Below are 23,673 nucleotides of genomic sequence, written 5' to 3' on the forward strand. Positions count from 1 at the left end.
GCACCTAAAAGTTGTCTTATGTATATCTTCTTTAGCCATTTTTATCTTATTATAGCCAGCATTCCCATCTATGAAAGATAGGACTTTGTGTTTTGCAACTGCATCTATAAATAGGTCAGACATAGGCATGAGGTATTTATCTTTAGGCGTGGCTCCATTAATATTTCTATAGTCAACACAACATCGAATTATATGAGTTATCGCTTTTAATACAAGTACAATGTTGGCCAACCACTCGACATACTTGGCCTGCCTAATAAATCCAACCTTCACCAGCCTCTCGATTTCTTCTTTGACTTTTTCTTCTATCTCTTTTGACATTCTTCTGGGAGCTTACTTCACAGGTTTATATCCCTCCTTAATAGGCATCCTAAGTTCTTCTAAGGTGGAATCTAAACCTGGCATCTCAGTGTAATGCCAAGCAAAATAATCTTTAAACTCATGTAAAAGGCTCACTGTCTTTGCCCGATTACCAGCTTCCAACAAGCCACTGAGTTGTATGGGCCTTGGATCCTCCTCAGTCCCTAAATTAATGGTTCTAGGGGGTATTGTACCTTTGGTGCTAGCTTGTCAGGCTCAGTGCACAAAACTTCAACCGACTCTGGACCCTCAGGCACATCATCTGGCCAGTCCAAGTCATATATACACTCAGCCATGTGTATGGCTGCCTCTATCACTCCTCCCAAAAACCTTTCTTCTTCTTCTCTGGCTAAGTTTTCTCTTACTTCTTTTCTTTCATTCCTATACATCAACAGTATCTTAATTAAGGACTTGACTGCAATTACTTGGTCCTTCCTTCTTTGTTCTGACATCATTGGTGTTTGGGAGATGGGAAGATATGGAGCTATCTCATTCTTCCCTATTGAGAGACAATACTTGCTCTAGAAACTTTTGGGGCTGTCACTTTAGTCGGGCAGCCATTCTCATCAACTCCTAGGCACTACAAAATTCCAATACTAGGATTGTAGAAACTAGCTTCAGCAACATTAGTTGTGAGGAGAAATGGCCGTGATTTGGCCTTCACCATCTCCCAAAAACTCAATTCCCCAGCTTTAGACTCATGGTACACAGCAACGTCTTGATGTAGAGCGGATGGCACAAACAGACTTTGATGGATCCAATCTTTGCCCAGCAAAACTCCATAAGTAGAGCTAATATCCACCACAAAGAAAGCTAGCATGATTTGCTTGGACCCCAAGTCAACTTCAAGGGGCAATATTCCATGTGTTCTAGTAATGGCTCCAGAGAAACTAGAGATTGTTAGGTCAGAAGGAATAACATCTTCCTCACTTCTTCCCTGTCTCTTCATCTGTTTCAATGGAAGTACGTTGATCGCAGCTCCACCATCAATCAACACCCTCTTGAAGGGTATTCCCTCCAAGTAAGCAGTTACATATATGGGTTTAAGATGGTTAGCTAGGGCCAAGCTTGGGTTGTTAAAGACTATTTTGTCCGAATATATCTTCTCGGGCTCCTTCCTTGGGGATTTGGGCAAACCTGCCATGCTTGATTCTCTTTTCCGGGCTTCTTCAATGCTAACAAGTGCCATCATTGGTTCTGCTGCCAAGTAATCACCCTCCGTCATGGCATGATGATTAGGTTCGATGTAAAACATGGCATATAGAATATAAGCCATGTTTATGTGGAAGTTGCTCGGTCCAGGTAAATCTTCCTTCTTGGCCCCAATCAAATATACAAACTCATCTAACTAGGCATGTGCATCTTTTGGTAACATTAATTCGAGCACTTCTTCCTCCCTGGTTATACTGAAGTTCTGCATGATGTATATTTAAACTAACCTAAATAATAGATTAATTTAAACCAAATTAAACTCGCAAGCACACGAATCAATTGTAGTATGATATGCAAGTACGAGGTGGATCCTACAGGGATTGCTTTAACACCAATTTAACCAATTAATCATGCTAAACTTAATTAAACAAACAAAGGATAGATTGAATTGAATAATTGAGTAATTGATTAAAACTAAAATTAACAAGAAAAGGTTATGAATCCACCAACAACAATCCTATTTACTTTTCCTAGAGCCAACTAATATCCAATTACCATGCCAATGTTAAAGGTTATTCTTTCTAAGGTATGAATTAATCCGTTGTCAAGCATCAACTCTTGTATCTCTACATGATAATTATATCATATTGGTTAGGCATACAATTAAACACATAAAAAACCATTAAGCGTAGAAGAATCTTGTCAACCAAGTAGGACTAGTTTGATATTGGTTATCCTCACTAGTTTGTTTACTCTTCTTAATCTTAATTCTAATAAACCTAATTGATTGGTAAATTTATCTAAATATCTAGATGCAAAATTCCTAAGGGTGATCAGTCATTAGAAATCTGAATCTATAATAAAATACCCACAAAGATTAAGAATATAACATGGCATATAATCAGATAATAATTAACAAAGTACTTCGCAAAAATTCATGTCATGGCTTCATCATAAACCTTAGAAAATAACTTAGTTACACATAAAAATAAGAATAAAACAAAGATAGAACCCGAAATCCATGGCAAAGCACGTCCATAAACTCTTCTTCACAAATTGCAGAGATGGTGAATAGTATAGTGGTGCGTGTAATATGGGTTATGTGACCTCCCCTAAAGAGAGCTTCAACCACCTTATTTATACTAGAAAAACCCTAAAAGGTCTAGGAGAACTCTCCTAAATAAAACAAGCTCCTAAACAATTAATGACACAAACTAGGAAAGAATCATTCTTGGCTTGGGAAACACGTCATCTATCTTGCACGCCAGTTTTATATGAGAAACATAGCTTTATCTCTTATCTTTCGAAGCATATGTCGCATGCCATTAGGAAAAAATCAGGAAAGCCTTCAAGTCATCATTCTTCTACAGCTGCGCAGTTCTGACGGGAAAATAACTTCTGCGAGATTGATTTGTAAAACTGGAATGAATGGCTTCATGGAAAATTATGAAATTTGTACACAATGATCTTCAACCTCTTAGCTTCATTCTCCAATTGGCCTTGCATCAAAATCCTCCGGAAAGTCAAATTATCACCAAAAACGTCATGCGTGCGTCATCCTTACATCCTCTTGTTGAAATAGTTCCAAAACATATTGGTTCTGGGCTCCATCTTGGTGTTGGCATCATCCTTACATTCTCTTGTGCTCTTCTCAAGATCCTATATTTCCCTGGATGAAGGTTTGGAGGCACATGATCCCTTTCCCCTTCAATTTTGCTATTGGCTCTATCCATTTCCTTTTTACTCCTCCACTGAAGTTGCTATCTTCCTCCTTGAGGTACTTTTTCAAACTTTACATTCTCTAAGGCTTCTGATGTGGCAGGGGTCTTTAATGATTTCATGTGGGCTTTGTGTTACCTCTGGACTCTCTTGATCATAGAAGCTCTCATTTCTTTGACTGGTATTCCGTCCTTCCCCACTACATATCATTTTCACCCGAGTCGAGCAGAGTCTTTCTTAGTGATTGGAGGGACCAAGTTCATCGTTCTCCCATTTATCTTGACATCACTACCATTATAACGTGGCTGGGGAGGCCTTACATCCATCCATCTTAGTATTTTGGCCTATTTATCCTCCACTTCCTCAGAAGTTTCATAATTTCTAAATACCTCAGACAAACCCTTTCGTTCAGAGTCTCTTCCCAACCTTTGGAAGACATTGCTGGAGGTTTTTTTTTCAGCTGCCAACATGATACTTCTGCGGGCCTCCTGTTCATCCCTCTCTCTTCTTTTAATCAACTTTTGATCAATGATAGCTCATGATGATGGCACTTCTAACTCACACTCACACTGGCACTTACTACACAACACCGCTCCTTTGAATATGGCTATTTTGGGTCTCTTGGGCAAGCCTCTAACTCCTTCTTTAGGCTTGGCAGCTTGTTTTCTTTCTCTTTTTACTTCCCAGGTGGCTTTTGCCTTCCCCTTCTCAGCCCAGTTCAGGTTGATCATGTTTATTAGGGCCTTTAGGAAAGGATCTGTATCTATCATCATATTGGCGTGAAGTTTCTCCAATAGCAACTTTCCCTTGACTATGAGGTCTTGTATCTAGCCCCTAAACTAGACACAGTTGGTTATAGAGTGGTTAAAAATGTAGTGCAGTTTGCAATACTTCTTTCCTCTCAATTCTTCTAGCTTAGGCATCTTTTTGGTGTTGTCGGGCACAATCACTCTTGCCCGCACCAACTCCTCATAGATCACTATAGCTTTGGTTAAATTAAAAGAATAACTTTGGTATTTAAAGGGCTTCATAAGAACAAATCCGCCATCGTTCATCACTATTTTCTGATCGTTGACTGGCTGGACCAAACCCTTCACTATTAAAGGCTCGAAGGGAGTGATCATCTCTACTGTGCATATCTTTATCTTCTCTCCTCCATTGTTGTCACTTTCACCAAGCTCTAAACCTTCCAACTCCAATCGGTGAATTGCTGCTTTGTTTTTGTAGAAATGAGGCACCTTGGATGAGTGGTTTACTTGCTGTTCCTTAATCTATGATTATCAACTCTTGCAGTTCATTTAATTACACATCATAAAACTTCTTCTTGAAGGGTAATCTTATTGCCTTCTGAGCAATAGATATAAGTTGGGCATGGTTAATAGGAAACTAGCATCTCATCCTCGTCCTTCTAAACCTCTTCATGAAATTTTTTGTAGACTCATGCTCATATTGCTTCACCTCAACTAGATCGTTGATAGCCATCTCGGGCTTCAACCTATAAAACAGCTCATGGAAAGCCATCTTCATTTGCCCCCAGTTGACAATGGAATTAGAGGGTAACAGAGAGTACCACTAAGATGCTAGGACAACCAATGAATTAGAGAGTACCACTAAGATCCTAGGCCAACCAACGAATTTCCAAACAACCTCAACTTGTAGTTAGGAACTTAAAGATGTGATTTCTAGATGACACATTACAGTCCTCCCCACTAAAGGTTGGGAACGTAGGCATCTTGAAGTTGAGGGGAAAAGAGTTATGCTCATCAATATACTCGGGAAAGGGCTTCTAGTAGGTGATCTTGAACAGCGGGCAAGCCTGTGGTTAAGCATTCTGGACCACCATCCTTCTCAGCTCAGCCAACTCATCTCTAAGTTGCTGGTTAGCTGCATTGTTGTGTGGGATGTAAGGAGGTCCCCACTTTGGGCTTTTCTCGTTGCCCAAGAAAGCTTCATTTTTTGGCTCTAGCTGTCTCCACTTGATATCTCCTCCCTTATTAGCCAACGGTGGTGGCCTATAAAGAGGATGTTTACCCGTGGTTGTGGATCTACCTTTCCCACGGGTCTCTCCAGTTGGTTGATTCAACCCATACTTCTTTCTATCTTGCCCAACCTGGCCTCTATTATCTAGTGGGTATAGTAGAGGGTCGGGCAGATCTGTCTCCAAGATCTTTTCCACTTCTAACTAACTGGTCTCAGGTTCTTCTTTCTTCTTTCCCCTATCTTTCTTTTCTTCTAGCAAAGGAAATAGGAGAATTAATGGCTCCCTCTCTGGACTTGCCTCTCTTAACATTTCCCTAGCATGACCATTTCTAGGGGAAGAGTACTTCAACTCTAGCCTTCTTTGCAGACTTCCTGTTAAGGAACAAAGTCTGCTTACTTCTTCCTGGGTCTCTAGAGAAATCTTCTCCAGACTTTTCAATACTTGCACTATGGTGGCTTGCAAGTCTTCATTGGTCACCTTTCCTCCGGATTTCTTTGATGAGGTTAGGTTTTCCAAAATAGCAGCATTTCATAAGGATGGGAAATCTTCCGGGTGATCTATCATTTTTTATCCTTTTGGACAATGTGGTTGCCTGTACTCTACATTCCACCTGAAAGTCCCTTTTTTCCTCCTTCTGAGCATACAAGATACTTTATAAGAATCCTAATGGGTATGCCAAGACTATGTTCGGGAAAGATTTCGGCCCTTGCACAACTGCCCTGGGAGGTTGGCACTTGTGTGAATGTGTTGGTATCTGCTGACTTCTTGCTGCTTAGTATGCTATAAGAAAAATATAAAGTTAGTTTTGAAAGGTGACTTTGTGGGGCCATAGGTGTAGGCTTTGAGGCTTGCAATCAAAACTAATGAAGTGCTAGGCGTGCCATTGTTATCTCAGTATAACTGAAGTAGAACAGATTTAGTTTAAGTTGATTACTTACGTCCCAAGTTACTTAAACTTCTTGTTATCAAAGAATTGTCGCAAATGAGTTAAGTCTGCCTTTAAGTTCTTTTTCTTGCCTTGTAAACAAGGACTTTTAGTTCATGATCTTGTACGTTTGAATGGAGAGAGTCCAAAGCCTATTAAATCATTTGCTTGATTCCAAGTTGTTCTTGATGAAAACAGGTTTATTGAGTTATCCAGGTCCGGATGTAAATGGGACTCTTAGGTAGAAACTAACTAGAAATAACTCGCATACATGCTAAAAAGAACACTCAGATGACAGATCTACTAATTTAAAGGACAAACAAAGAAATTTGGGCAAGATTTCACCTTGTCGGGTAAGGTTGAACTTCTTGCAGCCACTTCTCTTAGAGTTCACAAAGGTTGTACACTAAAAAGGGATGGATGATAAACAAGGTTTACACTAGGGAATCGATACTACAACACTAAGAAAGGTAGCAGAGCTTTTACACTAGCCAAAAGATGGCTTTTCTAAGGAAACTGTTGGTAAAGGGACTGAATCTGGGTTGATTTCAGCTTGTCTGGGTACGAACTAGCTTGATAGCAAAGTTTGTATGTTGTTTGTTTGATTGGTTGAGTGTCCTTGCCTCTATTGTCTCTTCTTCCTTTTATAGGTGATCTAGCCCAACTGTCTGGGCTTTATTCTTGGCCGAGGGTTCTCAGGGGCAGTGAGTCATCATATATTTACTTGTAGTGCCACTAGAAAGTGCTTTTTGGCTGATACTAAATTGGTCTCTGTCAGTTGTCACTTCGGTCCTAGGCACATGGCCTATATCTTGGCTGAGAAGGCTTCAATTTGCTCCAGGCTTTGTGGCTGGGCTTCGGAAAAATTTATCTTGTCTTGGCGTCTTTGGGCCTCCCTTCAGTTAAGCCTAATATTCAAATATTAACACAAACAATTAGTCAACGTCCAGTCCCTCGTACATCAATCATAATCAAATTATGCACTTCATGCCAGACCTAATCACATCTAAAAGCCGAAGATGCATTGCTATATACGGAATGACTATAACCTACTGTTAGTTTCATGTCATCAGATTAGAGAATTGAATTTGCAACACATGTGAGAAAACAAAGTTTGGCAATCAAGTTAATTACATCATAACTAGCTTGCTTATATACCATTGAAAATATTCTACAGTGTAAATAAAAGACAAACAATTATGCTATAATTAGTGGTTAATCTTTGGACTTTAACCAATGATAAGCAGGTAGCTCTCACATGCCTCAGTTTGGCAAAATTTTCACCGTCCATCGTTAGCCGGTTGCTTGTCTTGTGAGCTGTATAAAAACCTAAACAACTTGCAAATTGAGTTGCAAACGGTGGAAATTATGGATATTTTGTTTCCTGTTTGTGTGTTCTCTGAACAAGAAAATCTGTCATAGTATCAGTTGTGTTGTATACAATCATGCATGATCGTATGATAAGATGACCAAAAAAAAAAAAAAAAACTCTCCATCTGGACCCTCGAATTATGCCCTTTTCGCTGCATTTTGATGCTCCCTGCCTATGTTGCACAGATACGGACACGGATACGATGATAAGCGACACGACGATATGGTGACACGGTAAATCTCAAAAAATAAGAACACGGATACGGCTAGGACATGGAAATTATAATATAATAAATATTACATATATTAAATTTCCCTAAATAAAATTAAGCAACATATTAGATTGAGGTCAGAGACTCTTTTAGATTTTAGTTTCAAAATTTCCAAAACTGCCCCAAAATGTTTTTTAAATTTAACAAAAGGCCCTTGCTGCATCTTGACCGTGTCCAAGCCGTGTCCAAGTCGTTGACCGTATCCAAGCCGTGTCGGAGTGTCCGACACTTCGGGGTTTTTGAGTGTCTGTGCAACCTTGCTCCCTACTGTTGTGTTGCTACAAAGTTGAATTTGCTGATTGCCGGATACTGATGTGAGCTTATACCAAGTGTGTAAAACGATACGAATAAGAAGCTAAAATGGATCATGGAATGTGCAAGAAAACTAGCTAAAGCATGGACAAGGTCTTATTAATAGCTTAGGCCAAGTTGAAGTCCAAGAGCAGCAAGGACAACAAACAATGTCATGGTCCCAATACCGAATACTTCGTGAACGGTTTTCAATTCAGGTTTACCCTGCAAAAATAGAAAAGGAATAAGAAAACATCGAGTTGCTCAATAAATAATAGAATAAACCGATAAAAAAGTAGATGTAAGGAGTCTGACACATATGCGAATGTAACACATTAAAACCATAAAGGGAAAAGGTTTTGCACACATATTAAACTATGATTTGTCTACCTGAGGAAATGGCTCCTTACGTGCAAGGAGCCAAGTAGTTTTAGAAATAAATATTACCTCAAACAAAGTAGGCAAAATTGTTTGTATGGTCACGAGATTAAGACCAATGAGCCCTGTAACAGCATAAGGGCTGCAAACATAGATACAGATTAAATTCAGCCTCGGTACAAAGCATAAAAAGTGAACCTTTTGTTGTATTTGTCTACGCTTTCCAAATAACTGGTACGAAAATTTATAGAAAAAGAAATTTAGTGAAACACAACATCTAGAAGTTTACCTTTCAAAAATGGGTTTATCTGAAGTAAGAAGAGATGTTACCCCTCCAGTTGCTCCAAGAGTAAAGAAGAAAAACATCCCTGCTAGAAGCTTAGGGTGCAAAGTCTTTGGCATTGGCCTTCTTCTCCAGAAATGATCAGAAGCCAGAACATATTACTATACACCAGAAAATTTATGGCATAGTTGGTTTATCGAAACATATGCTGCAGTTGGGTTCATACCACATCATCTGAAAAGCGTATCCAGTAACCTAGATATGTTCCATAGCCGCCCATAGCGAAAAGCACAACAGCCTACAAAATACAAGAAACCATAGACAATTATCTCAAGCAACTTTAGATGAATACCCTTTATGGCCAGCATGACATGATTAAGGGAAGTACATTCTTTTACATAGGGGTATAAAGCGGCATACCATGTTGCCCAGGTGACCCCAATGCACGAGCCAGCCAGGAAGACCAAACGACTTGACAAGTTCAACGAAGGGCTCAAACAAAGATGCCACAATGCCGGCTATAATCCAAATTTTCAGATGAGTATAATATCAGTAATATGACAAGTTTTTGAATGTGATAGACATCTAGCTTCTCAGCTTCTGTGTTGAAAGGACTATTTATGCTTTAGAAACAGAGAGCAATGCAAAAAAAATGCAGCAAGTCAGATGAACTGTAATGGTGTTAAAGGATAAAAAAAAACTTAGTAGACTATAAATCAACTGAGAAAAACTTATAGAAATTCAGAAATATTGCCAAAATTTAAAAAATGAAGATTAAAAAATTCCTATTGAAAGTGGAACTCTCAATTAGCAATCTCAATTACTAAAGCATGCATCCACACAAAATGCTCAACTTGAAGCCTTTCCAGATGTGTTGTACTTTATTCTGTCAAGTTTCCGATGTAGGATTGCATTGTCACATAAATAAACATCAAGTCAAGAATACTGAAAAATGGTGGAGTTAAAAAAAAGGTACCTCCAGGAAGAGCAGCCAGAAGCAGCAGAGGCAAAGGACTGAAGCAGTACAAAAGGGTCTCATTGCCATTGGCCTTCCCCACTTCTTACCGATCAGCCACGTCATTTTCAACAATGTCTAAACTGAACCTGTTGTTCTTGATCACAAAAGGTGAAAGGAGAGTTTCCCTACTCCTACTACTTTCCGACGTGGCAGTTGCAGAAGAGGAGAAGACAGATTCAGAGAGAGGTGAGAAGAGGCAGTAACCATGGCCATTTGGTAGAGAGAGAGAGAGAGAGTAGAAAGAGAGAGAGAGAGAGAGAGAGAGAGAGAGAGAGAGAGAGGGGGGGCAAGTAGGAGGGAAAAGAAAAGAGAGATAAGCAGTAGGGTAAGTGGGAAAGGCGACGAACACTAGTTCAAAAACATACTTGCGCAATGGAACAAATTGCGTCATGCAAAGTATGTTTGCGCAATGGTGACAACAAAACGTCACGCAAAGACATTTTGCGAAACGGAACTTTCCGCAACGAAGAGGAATGTCACACAAAACAGCTTCGGGTGACAAATGCACAGCTTCGTGGTGCAATGTTGAGAAAAAAGCTGTAAATGTCTTGGTTTAATGCCAAAAGTTTGCACGATGCACAGGCCGCGTCGCACAATGTCTTGTTTCACCGTACAGCAAAACAGTTTTGCACAACGTGATATATGCGTCGTGCTAGTTTTTGGTGCCAAACAAAGACTTTAACCGCTTTTATTCCCAACTTTGAGCGACGAAGGTGTTCATTCGTTGCGCAAAACAGCTTTGCAAGATGGAGGTGCACCTTCGTCACGCAAAACAGTTTTGCGCGACGTCAGTCTTCGTTGCGCAAAGTCAAAGACTTTTTCCACATCACTTAATCAATTTGGGAGGCAAAAACTACAAACCCAATTGCAGCAGCTACCTCCCTCCCCATCTCTCTTCAAAACCATCTCCAATCCCTCCCTTGCTCTTAAATTCATCATACAAATATTTCATCTCTCTTCATCATGCAATCCCTCCCTTGCTCTTAATTTGTTGCAACTTTCCGAGGCCATGTTGGCCCTGTCTACCAGACCAGGTCTGAATTTATATCAATTCTTTCTGTTTTTTCGAATGCAATCCCTCCCTTGCTCTTAAACATGATGTAAACTAAATTAAACTATAACACCTATATAAGTTTGTGTTTCTTTGGATTGATGATTGCTCTGTAGAATTTGCCTAAAGTTTTTGTCTTGTATATATCAATCTACTTTAGACGTGCATGAGATCTATAAGTTTTTATTGTGTCAGGATTCATGAGAAAGGCTTCCTACAGGACAAAGGTAGAAATTTGTGGGTTACACCAGATGGAGCACTTAATGCAGGAGCAAGATCCAAAAAAAAGGAGACAATCTACACAAGCACAATATCTACAGTAGCGATGGTGCTAAATACATGTCGTATGTTAAGGTTGGTGTTCATTTGGTAATTCTGAAACTAAATAAAATTATGAATGGATTATGGTATCTATCTTTTCTTAATTCTTAATTTTTCTTCTTTCTAAGATCAGAATTAGGTTTTAATGCCTTAATTTGAAGATTTTGGTATTGTAATTAGATTCAATTTGGAAAATTAAATTAGAAATTGGGGGTTTTTGTGTTAAATCAAATTTTAGGGTTAGGATTCAATACTGGCAAAGTCCTTCAATGGTATTAGTGGATTCTTCACCCTCTGCAACTAGTCATAGATCTCACCATATCATTTATCAAAACTCATTTAGTTATAACACACAAAAGAACTTTAAGTCCCATGTATGAACCTTCATTTGGTCGAAATTGAGAGGCAAAATGGATTCAAAACTTAAAGTTTTGTAATAGTTGAGAAAAGATTTATGGGCAGTCACATTTTTTGATGGTGATTAACTGCTAATTATGCTATGCACTTGGGTTCTTCTTGTTGTATTGGATGACTGCATTGATGTCATGGATTCTCAGTGAGGTAGTGAATGAATTGTCTGCATTGTTTTTTCCTATCTTTCTTGGGTAATGACATGAGCTTAACTTCCTTCTAGTGTGTGTACTATGGTTTCTTGCTTTCTCCAACCCTTTAGAGATTTTGCATTTTCTGTAATTTTATTAGATTGGGGAGTTGTTGTAGGATAGTTTTTAGAGTTGTATTGCAATGTTAGAGGTGTATTTTTGGATTTGATTCTAGGGTTCTATCATATAGTGGGTGGACCTTTGGTTCACTAGGTTTTTCATCTCAATTTTAGCTCTTTAATAAAATTCCATTTCTCAAATATGTGGAGTCTGGAAAACACAAGGTAACACTAGTGGATTGAAGAAACTTAGTGGATATTTGTTTTGTTGTCTTATCTTCAATCTGAAGTATGATTGGCAGTCGCATGGGATATTTAAATTGTAAGGATCTTCAGCCAACTACTGGCTAATGAAGAAGTCGACTAACTATGTTGGTTGACCTTCCATCCAGAAAACCTTCTGGTTTTGGTTTTTCTCTTTCGACAATGTGTCTAGTCAAGCTCCATTTAATTGGAGTCCCAGGGTCTTAGAGTGAACTAATTTTGGTCAGAGAACTAGGCTATCTAGCCACAGTCTAAGCTTATAGCATGGTAAATTCTAGTATTAGCACTTTCTTGGCAAAATTTGATATTATAATCAAAGTTGGTTGAGGCCTTCAAGCTTCTTACACATGTTGTCATGATATCTTCAATGAATACCTAAATCTAGAACAAAGTCTCATGAAATTTGTAAATTTTTTAATGTTAGTTTTTGGTTGAAATAGTTCGATACCTGGTAGTGTCAAATTTGTCTTTTTCCAATGCAATAAATCATAAAGAAATCAAATTGATTATTACTAAAGTAAATATAAAGTTAATAGAAAAATTATATATTTTGAGGATGAATTAAGGGGTCTCAGTAGAGCTGTCATTGTCATGCTTCGCGTGCTGTATAATTAGGTGCATAAGGACTGTCTATGTTTGATGATTGATTTGTCCATGTGAGATAGGCCATGATAATTAGGTATAGAATTTAATAACTGCTCTAAGAATATTGTCAAAGTGTTTGAAGATAGCTTTTGGATAAACATCAAGTATATATCTACTTAGAATTGTTTTCTTACATGTATTTTATGACAAATAAAAATATGATAGATTAAATTGATTTTCATCATGTTAACTTGCGTACCCTGTTGTATGGCCACTTTGTTTGCTGCACTTACTTTAATAATAAAAATATAAAATAGAGCTCCGTTGCACATAGAGAATGCATCACGATTGCGACCAAAATAATCAAGATACACATAAACGAAACATCTGATCCCATTGGTTTAAAGTATAGTTGACATCTTAATCAGCATTGTTTCTACCATTGCACTATTGCTTTATATATATGTGAACAAATGCAAGAAAGGATATGTTTCGCTGCTAATTGATTAGTTTCAAATGTAAGAAATGATTAGTTTCTAATGTTATATTTTTATGGTTCAAAATGTCTATAGATGTCGCAGTTGACCACTCGTCGTCGGAATGTGACCAATGTGCCTCCCGCATTATCAGCATCTACTGCTCCAGGCACAAGTGCTCCATTGATTGGGGAGCCTAAACCCCTTACTGAGGCTACTCCTACGGCGTCCCAGGTGCCCACATCATCGACGTCATCAATGTCGGTTCAACCGCTCAAAGCATGGTGACCTCACTGGCTCAGCCGCGATCCAGAGCCTTCTGATCACACTTCCTCAGCACCCAGAGTCGAGGGTGGGGGCTCCCAGCCAGGTAGTTTTTTCTAATTCTCACCACGTTGTTTTTTTTTTTTTTTTTTCATTTTAAAACTATTATTTTTATGATTGTGAAAATTTGTTGGATTATGAAAATGTGTTGCAGGTTGTGAATTACTGTTATTTAACTGTTTTAAGATTTTGGGAAATGATATACTATTAAGGGAGGTTTTACCGAATTTTTTGTAGAAATTTAAGCTTAGGGTTTTCACCATTTAAGTTTTTTTGGGCAGCTCAAAAAAACACCAGGGGGCCCAATCTAATGCTGAAGTCGGCACAGAACGTACGTCTGTCTGCCACCTTGATCAAGATTGCAGTATGACTCACGACATTGTGGAGTGGCTACCTCACAACAGCATAGCAGCGTCGTTACTAGCAGTGGTTATGTTATTCGGTGGTGTTGTCATGTGCAGTGGGTCTTGGGTAAAAATTCCCAAGGAGACGAATAAACTTGTGTAAGACAAGTTTTCGGTTAGTATATTAATTTTTAGCCTTTATCAAATTTTTAATTTTGTTTACAAATATTATAAACCAAAGTATATTATCTTAATATTATTAAATTTCTTACTATTATTTTATTGTTTTTCATATTTGTAGGTCAATTATTATCTTCAGGACATATCCCCCGAGGCCATCGCCTACTTAGAGGAGACCTTAGCAACCTGGTACAATCATTGGAAGACTGATCTTCACGCGCATTTTAAGCTATGGGATGATCTGGAGATTGCTTGTCTAGAGGGTTGCCCAACCAAGTTGGTGGACCGGCCGGAGAATTGGAAGTGGCTCTGCAAACATTTTACGAACCCAAAATTTGTGGTATGTACACAATATTTTAATAATAATTTATTAAGATTTTAGTTATTTTTTTAAGCTTTTTTTAATAATTTCTTTCAAATAGTTGCACTAACATGTATATTGTGTGTTTAACAAAAGAAATTTGTTGTTGGCAAGAAAGTTCAGGAACACTTCTCCACCATTTCTGTTCGATGCCCTTTTTGTATATGGTTGAGGCGCAACATTAGGTAAAAGTATATTAATTTTGAAATTTTATACAATTTATTTTTTATTATTGATTAATAAATTTTTCTTAATGTTTTTTTCTTTAGGAGGGTTCTAAGTTCTCAGAGATTGACATGTTCAAGGAAAGTTTACGTTCGACCCGACGATGAGATCACTGAGCAGCTTCATGTAAGTATATGTAATTGTTAATATTCTTATATTTATGAATCGTTCAAATATTAATTATATTTTGTTATTAAACATTACATGTTTTTTCTTTATTATTATGGGATGCTATGGTGGAAAAGCGCACTATTATTCTCCAGGAATCAGCATCGCAGCTTCCTCCGAAGATCCCGATCGAGGACGTCATTGTACCCAAGGATGCAGGTCTTCAGATCTTGATTGAGGTCTTGGATCAAAAGTTCGATCGTCGTCATGGCAAGATTGTTTGGTGTATGAGGAAGGCACGGGTTCATGAGACGGGTGCCTCTTCTTCTAGATCGGCCACAAGACAAGTCATCGACTTGAAGAAGGAAGTGGCAACCCTAAAAGGTCAGCTTATGGGCCAGGGCAAGCAGATGAGTATGATTGTACAGGCCTTACATATGTCCGGCCTCCAAATCCTGATGCTAGCACCTGATACTGCTCCACCTTCGACCTCCTAACCACTTCACCTAGCCAATACCTAGTAGCCTGATATATCAAACTTAGAAGACTACTTGTTGTAGTTTTTTCTTTTATATTCGGACATCTTGTATGTACATTTTCATATTTTTTATAATTAAATACTTTTTCTTGGTTTATTAATTATTGTTTATAATTTAATTACAATGTTTATAAAAAAAATTAAATAAAAAATATTTTTGCAAAAAAAAAAAAAAAAACAAACAAATAAGGGCTTGTGCAACGAAGAAGTAACCTGCGTCGCGCAAAGAGCTTTTGTGCGACAACAGAACCTGTGTTGCGCAACGTAGGTTACTTCTTTGTCACGCAAACCTCCTTTGCGTGACGCATGTTCTTCCGTCTCACAAAGGAGGTTTGTTGACGGAAGTAACCTGCGTGGCGCAAAGACATTTTGCGCGACGTAGGTGCTCTCTTCGTTGCACAAACCCTACTTTCACTGTCTTTGCGTGACGGTTGGTGTGTGACGCAAGTTTCATTGGGCTAATTTTCAGGCAACGTTTTATGACGTTGCACGACGAAAATACCTACATCGCGCAAACTATTTTTTTGTACTAATGGAAGGAGACACGACTGAGTTAATTGGTATAATATGGGATGGACAGCAACTAGCAACGACATTTCCACATGGTTTCCACACCAACACCTTACAATCTATAAAATCCATCTCTTTCCGGACTTTCTGGTCGTTGGAGTCTGGCTCTATGATGGGAGGACTTTTGCGTTAGTGTTTCAAATCAATCAAGCAATTACATATAAAAAGAATTAAAAATACATCACAACACGTATTAACTTTATATATCACCGCAGTCACGTTCATTATTGACGTAATCTCTAGATAGGCCAATTTTCCAATGCTCTGAGCTTATATTTGTTTTGTACACTATTCGTAAAATAACTCCGCTTAAAGCCGTCTAAGCCCCGTGTAGACGCTAGCAGGTTGAAAATCGCCTTAATTAATCCCTCGAGCCTAGGCGCTAGGTTGTTGAAGACCGTCCCCGATTAATCCCTAGGAGTTTGAAAATTAAGAAATAGCACCTAAACATGCTTCGGCACCTTGCCTAGGCCACGACTCTTACTTAGATAAAAAATACGTAATTTTTGTTTTGCATTTTATTTTTTTCAATAAATTGTAAAAGACTTGTTGAATACTTAGAAAAAACACACATGATATGCTTGTTCCCCATGTTTTTATTATGTTCTATACTTTATAATCTATATGTCATTCTATTTTGCAATTTATGTATTCCAATGTATTTTTGAAGTATAAGCAAACACAAACACTTATTTATACGATATATAATAAATTTACTTAAATCCGTCTAGGCTCCCACCTATACGCTAAGCCTCAGCCCGCCGTCTAACTAGCGCTCAGTGTCTTTTAGAACCTTAGTTTTGTAGCAGTCAAAACCGTTTTCGTATACAGTTGATTGCCCTTAAAAGTTTATAGTGTTGTTCGACAACAAAGCAAATCTTGAAACCTTGCATCTAACTAATGTAGCACTGCGGTTTTGACAGACGACCTGGGAAGTAAGGAGGATAGATTGCGATCCCTTACCCACATCGCTTTTTCCTATTTGGTACATTTGGAAGGCCAGGTGCAATGCTAACAAGCAACTGTCGCCCACCCAAACTCTTCATGCTAGCACTGGTGCCACTTCGGCTTATTGGGATCTTACAACTTACGAGGGTAAAAACCGCAAGGCGTGTCCCTGGACAGCAGGACATTCTGTCGCACATCCCATGGACTCCTCCTCCTCCTCCCCACACTCTGTCGCACATTCCTCGCCCTCTGAGCTAGACCTAGTTTTGGAAGTCTGTAAGGGGACGACGTTTCGGTTTCTTATGCCACGTCTCTCGGAGTTTTCCCTTATTCTTTGGTTACCTATGCTTTGCTGGTTATCCTGTTCATGGCTTTGTCTACTCCTCTTGGCTTCGGCCGTGGTTATGAGCATATCGAGTCTTTCCTAAAAAAAAGAAGAAAAAAAGAAGAAAAAACTAATATTTCGTTATTCAAAAGCAGATACTCTGAAACTAATTTTCTAATTATTTACTTTAAGCCAACTAATATCATAAAGAACAGAGAATCTCTTGAAAAGGATTATCAAGACAATCCTACCAGGAAAAAGAAAAAATTAGGAATTGAAAGACATGGCGAGTAGCAGATATATACATTGCGCGGAATAAGACCATATAGATCCTTGACTTTGCCTGCCTGTCTTGTCTTCAATTCACTTTCTTGTTCCGATGGCATAGGCTTAGGCTGCTTCAACTTCACTTTTGCCTCTTTACCTAAACAGCAGGCCAAATAAATAGTAGATAATTTGGCTCCTTGTCTGCAACACATTCAACCTAAATAAGAGTATGATCAACAAAAACAGAAATAAATTTTTTACCGGCTAAGTTAAACAGGCGAGAATCTAAAAAAAAATAAATAAACTATCCATTGCAAGAATCATCATTTGCATTTGATTTTGACTGTGGAAGTGAGACGTATATTTAGTTATATACCACGGTTAAAGGCAGAAAGTGACCTCCCAGCCAGAGCCAATTCATCTGTCAACGCGGAGAATGTTGTTACATATGGTACCCCTGGTAACCGACTCTCTTTGAGGATCAATCTTCCATTGGCCATCAACAATGAATTTTATCTGCAGTTAATATCACATTTTAGATACAGTTGAGGTTCACACTGAACGAAAAAACGGTTCATAACGTTTAGCTGCTAGATGTGCACACCTCATATGTCCCTGGATAAAGCCACAGCATTGTTGACCAAAGTTTGGGTTTCCTGCACAAAAATGTAGTCCTGATGATCAGTAAGCTAATTACTCAACTAATATTTTGAGCATCAAGATATAAAAAACTTAAATGAAGAAATAGCACAACGATAAAAGGGAAGATTAACAATAACCGACAATAATGTCAACTGAATATGATGAATCTTCACTCTTTAGGAAAGATAATATGCAAATTAGGCAGAACCGAAGTAACAAGATACAATAAAAGTTTAAAGCCCAATTATACAGAGAAAGAGAGTGTTCAGACCTCAAGGGTTCTATGATACTAGATGATGACTCCAGATCCATTTTAATCTGATGATGCCAACCATTGAAGCTACCAGTCACCTCCACAATCTCGCCATCACCCTCGTACTGGATCTCAACCTGATGAGGTCAGGAAATTCTGGTCATCAGGTGTAACATACTTTTAATTTTAACTACAACCAACAATCTTATCAGTAGTTTCAGTCTCACTCTCTCACTCACTCTCTCTCTATTTCTTTTCTACCCGTCACAACCAAAGATCTGTCAATTGCCAACATAGTTTTTAATTATCTCAGAATCAGTAAGTTCAAAACTTCAAACTCTAATTGTAATGTCATACAAATGCTGTCAGTGTATGTACGAGATTTTTTAATTTTTATTCTCGTCAAAAAATGCATGTATGAGAATTTGTTTATGCATGAATGATGAAGAGTCAGCGACGGGCTTTTCATTGCTTAGAAAACATCCTACCCACTGCCAAAATGCTCTAATAGCATAATTACATATATACAAAAATACGTCCAGCAAAATGGTAGATGTGATACCTCCACTAATCCTGAAAGGTTTTCTTCAGCAGCAAGTAACTCTGCATCTTTTTCAGAGACAAGCTTTTGTGCTTTGCTGATTGCCATTTCAGCCTTGGTTTGCAAGTTTGACAAAGCAAGCTAAAGGAAGAAGTAAAATGCACTATAATCAGATCAGTGATCATATTGCCATAAAAGTATGAAACTCACACAGAAAAAATTGCATGCAAAAACAAGCAAAATCGGATGCATCATACATATTTCTATGTTGTGATACTGTGAACAAGGTCATGCCGTATAAAGGAACCTCCAAAATAGTTAATATACCTGTTCTTTCTTAATCTGTTCTTTCAACTGTGACAATTCAATCTCCTTCTGATGCTAAGTAAAGAAATATAATCGAAATTATAATCAAATTCAAGTAGAAAGCTCAATGTGTAAGCAGAACTTTACGAGAATAGTACCAGCATAAACTTGAGATGACTAACATCGAGTTCATAGTCTCTTTCATTTGTCTGTAAACCAAAAACACAATAGTAAACGCAATACTGTTGTCAAAGTTGATGTTGCAAGTAGCATAGTTTTGAGTTAAGTAATTACCTTAACATCCAAATCCTTGTCATATAGAGAACTTAGCCCTTCAGCTGGTGTACCATCATCCCTACTTTATAAACATAAAAAAGTTCTTTATAAGAATACAGTAAAACATTGATGCACTGCAGAAGTTGACAACTATGTCTACATTATTCAGTCATGCATTAAATTTGAGTTCCAGTTTCGTAAGGTAACCTAACAATTTGGATGTCACTCTTTGGGATATTAGAACAAAATGAGGTTGAATAGTAACAACAGTCAGAAAGGAAGGAACAATAATAATTAGAGAAGAAAACACGGAACTTTGAACAGATGTACCAGTTACCAACCTAAGAGAGGGATCAACTGCCATAGTAGATGTTGATGTCCTTTGATTCAATGCCATAGTTGCATCCCTTCCATCAAGCACATTTTTAGAGTGCCCCGAAGTAGGAGTTCTTAATTGAACCTCTTCAGTGTTTCCAAATCCACCTTTGATTTCTTCAGCATTATTTTCAGTTACTATGCCATAGACATTATCTGTATCAAGAAACTCCAAGCAATTATTAAATTTGAAAGAAATGAAGAAATAAAGGAGAAAGAAAAATGAAGGGGAAGCATGTGTGTAGTAACAAATAGCATGAAAGGTAAGCACATTTAGTAACAAACAGCATAAAAGATAAGCATACATCAGAATGATTTAGTGCTCAAAAACATCAACAGTGACAACAAACAAGAAAAGAATCACCATTGATAGTGCACGTAAACTAAAAATAAATTACGTGAGTTGCTAAACATAATTATATTGTGAACAATTTTGAAGGAAAGGCATCTTAAGGCAACTTACCTTCAACTGCATCCAAGTCTCCATTCTGCATAAAGTTTGCCACTTTTTCCTCTAACGATAAATTGGGCGGAGATTCTAAAGGCGGGTAATGGTAATCAGAGTTGTGACTTGATTCAAGATTTGAACTAGAATGGTCTTCCAAACCGGAAACTACGGCTGAAGAGGAATCTTCATCAGTCATACTGTTAACCTTCCCATCCTGACATATATCTAAGACCTTTTCATCCAATGACAAACCATCAGCAGGTTCTACAGGCATGCGAGGACATCCATCAGAGTTCAGATCCAATCCAACATTTGAACTACAAGTATTGGTTTCTTTGATGTGAACAGTGGTTGGCAGGGATACATCATCAGGTTCACCCAAGGATGAAGGGGTGGAAATTTCTGAAGGCATATTACTATCAATGTCAGAGTTGAAGGGTGGACCAATTTTAGAACTCCTTGATTGGTTTTCCATTACAGAAAATTTGGTTGGCACAGAACCACTTCCATTCACATTATCCACCTTCTCACTATGACCTTCTAAATTATACAAATCAGCTGAAGATTCCACAGTTAAACAACCACTGTCATCACGGCTCGGATCAGGATGAGAAATCAAACTACCAGAATTAGTTTCCAAGACTGAAACTTCACTTGACGAAGAGAAATCCTCAACCGAATCATTCAACTGTGGATCCTGACCTTTTAAATTGTTAAGAGGGTATCAGTAACAGTTGTATATACTATAAAATAAGGTTGCCAACGTAAGAATTATACGTTGACCTGTTACTATCTTCTTACGATCATCAATTGCAACCTGAATTCCAGCAAACCCATTATCGGCCTTACCAATTGCATCTTTTTTGCTTGAGTCCGCAAGAAGCTCTCTTAAAAGTTTATATCCTCTCCGTCTGACAATGTTTGCAAGGTCATCCCTGGTTCATTATTTTCGGTATGACAAAAAGCATCAGACTTGATCCAATTTCTGGAGTCTTCGAGTCAATATATATATATATATATATATATATATATATATATCAATACATGTATATGTAATATGAAAACTATACTACCCGATACAGCGAATGTCAAAATTTGTTGAAGAAAACAAAAGTGGCAACAAGCAATCAGCAATCGATGACCGGAACGTTATCAAAACTTCTCAGAAATCAAAAAGGCAATTATAATTCCAACCAAACCCTTCAATTCACAGATAAACCCTAACTAAGCAGCTTGAATCAAATTATGGTGAGGAAAACAAAACAAAATTTATCAGAATAGTGACCGAAGAAGTTTATACCTTCCGTGCTGCGATAGCTCCTTCAACGACGGAATGTGACATTCTGGAAGTCCGACGGCAGTGAGGAACTGCCGGAGTTCATTGCAGGAGCTCGGCATTGCTCTTGACCTTCCTACTGAAATTTCCAAAACGCGAGTGAGAAGAAGTGGATAAATGAAAGAGAAAAGTGGAGGCGGGAAATGCGGACCTGGTTTTCTTCTTGACGGAAGAAGCTTGAAGCGTGAAGTACCGCGGCTCTGGGCGGCGTTGCTGGGCGGTGAATCTGAGAGTGGATTGGTGTTGGGGGTCGACGAGGAAGAGATTCCTCTGAGAGAAGAGGGAGAGGAAGGCGGGGAGGTGGGAGACGGTGGCCGCCATGGCTTTCTCTCAGTCATCACTCATTAGCTACTCAGTGATGAAGAAGTTGTCAGCAAGCGGGGATTTTTCCAGTAACCATTACACTATGTTTGGATGCGGGAAATAACATGAAATTTTGATAAAAGTTAGAATTTATAAATTGACAAACATCAATTCTCTTGTTTGGATTCATAAACATAGAAATTTAGAATTTCCGCGTGGAAAAAAAATCGGAATTTGGGACCTCCAAATCCTAAGTTCAAATTCCATGTAAATAGGTGTCATTTCTCAATTTCTATGATTGAGAGTTTAAAAATAACAAATTTCGTATTCAATTTCATTGTTATTGTAAGTTAACCAAACAAGAAAATTTATAAATTCTAGAAAATAAAATTTCGTCATTTCAATTTCCGTCATTTTAAAATTCCTTAGTAATCTTAAATTTTTTTACCCAAACATAGTGTAAGATTTCAGCGAATGGTTTTTTCTTTTTAGTTTTTATTTATTTTATTTCTGGAGATTTTGGAGGACAGTAAAAATTTTATTTTACGGTAAAATAAAGAAAAGTTTATATTACTTTTCATTTTAACGAAAAATTATATTTTTATATTAAAAAATTAATTATTTACAATAAATTTATCTTTTATTTTATCGTTATAGTTAAAACTCAAAATTTTCAAACATTTTTCATTAATTTTTCTTAAAATGAAAAAGCAGTAAATTTCGGCCCGCGCCAGAGTCCAACGAAATGTCGCAAGGCCCAAATAACCCGATTAACTTTAGAAGCCCAGTAATAATATGCTTAGTGGCATGACAAAACCCAATTTCAACTTGGCACGTGTTTTAATTATCACAAATTATGAAATTAAAAACTAACTAGTTAATAAAAATAAACAACTAAAAACAATAATAATCATAATAAAATGAACAATTCAACCCACAGTCATTAGTATGCTATTGATAGGATTAAAAGCACACCACAAAGTAGCACACAAATGTCCTATTAATTTTCCTTATTAACAATAAGATTTATCAATTGTAGCATATGAAAATAAGGGTCTTTCCCACAAAAGATTGTTTTATCTAACTACTTAGAATGTCACAAAAACTGGGCTGTTGTCCCTACTGACTAGCCACCGAAAAATAATTATTAGACCGACTTACACTTATCTAAAGTCTACGAAAGTTTATATGCATATGCTAGACACACAGAGCTATACTCATAAAAAATTTTGGGATTTTTGGAGTTGATTTGATATTTAAATTAAATCGAACAAAAACAAGACAGAGACAAATTTTTAAGTAGTTCACAAATTAAGAAAAACGAGTTAGGGGAATTACTATCCACCACCAAATAATCATGCAAACATGTTATGTTTCATTCAAATTCCTTTCATTTTTGGATGAAGATACTCAAGTTGGCTCAATGTTTGAACTCAACCTATTACTCTTTCTTATGTAATATGTTAAGAGAATGGCGTTTTCAACTTAACTTAGTCCCTAACATGCAATCTCGAATGGTGTGTTCATAGATTTAACAAGTAGAAATCATCAAGAACGAAAAGAGTTTGAGTCATCACAAGGCATCGTAAGTACTAGCGTTGTCTTACTAATCCTAGAAATTGGTTCACATGTTAATCACAATTAACAAGTACTACTCTAGAACATATGTAGGTCCTCGTTCGACAAGGGCAGGCACACACATATTCATAGCATTAGAATCCTAAATATGCTTACTAATTATGCATCCGTAGAAAACATATAAAAAATTCATCAAAGAGACAAGTAGTGAACCAATTTTCATCTATTCATAAAAGTAATTCAAACGAAATGTCATAACAAACTTGCAATCATATTCGGGGCTTCAAAACAGCCCCTAACTACTAAAAATTAGTCAC

General features: G+C 37.6%; 1 protein-coding gene and 1 pseudogene across 1 annotated transcript; both read right to left on the bottom strand.

The window, feature by feature from the left end:
- Nucleotides 1-8,191: 8,191 nt before the first annotated feature.
- LOC125472237 lies at nt 8,192-10,190 on the bottom strand (annotated as a pseudogene).
- Nucleotides 10,191-17,187: 6,997 nt separating this feature from the next.
- LOC103937478 (protein PTST homolog 3, chloroplastic) lies at nt 17,188-21,890 on the bottom strand. The gene is given in 14 exon segments (XM_009347424.3): nt 17,188-17,499; nt 17,675-17,814; nt 17,903-17,954; nt 18,212-18,330; nt 18,756-18,875; nt 19,062-19,115; nt 19,199-19,249; nt 19,335-19,398; nt 19,658-19,847; nt 20,155-20,841; nt 20,923-21,074; nt 21,440-21,525; nt 21,527-21,554; nt 21,627-21,890. Coding segments are annotated over 13 exon segments (1,872 nt in total). The 5' UTR covers nt 21,797-21,890; the 3' UTR covers nt 17,188-17,499; nt 17,675-17,715.
- Nucleotides 21,891-23,673: the final 1,783 nt, after the last annotated feature.

Source organism: the organism of the source record quoted next, unplaced genomic scaffold (assembly GCF_019419815.1).
Source record: "Pyrus x bretschneideri cultivar Hongxiangsu unplaced genomic scaffold, Pyrus_bretschneideri_v1 Contig68, whole genome shotgun sequence".
In the NCBI taxonomy this organism is placed as follows: domain Eukaryota; kingdom Viridiplantae; phylum Streptophyta; class Magnoliopsida; order Rosales; family Rosaceae; genus Pyrus; species Pyrus x bretschneideri.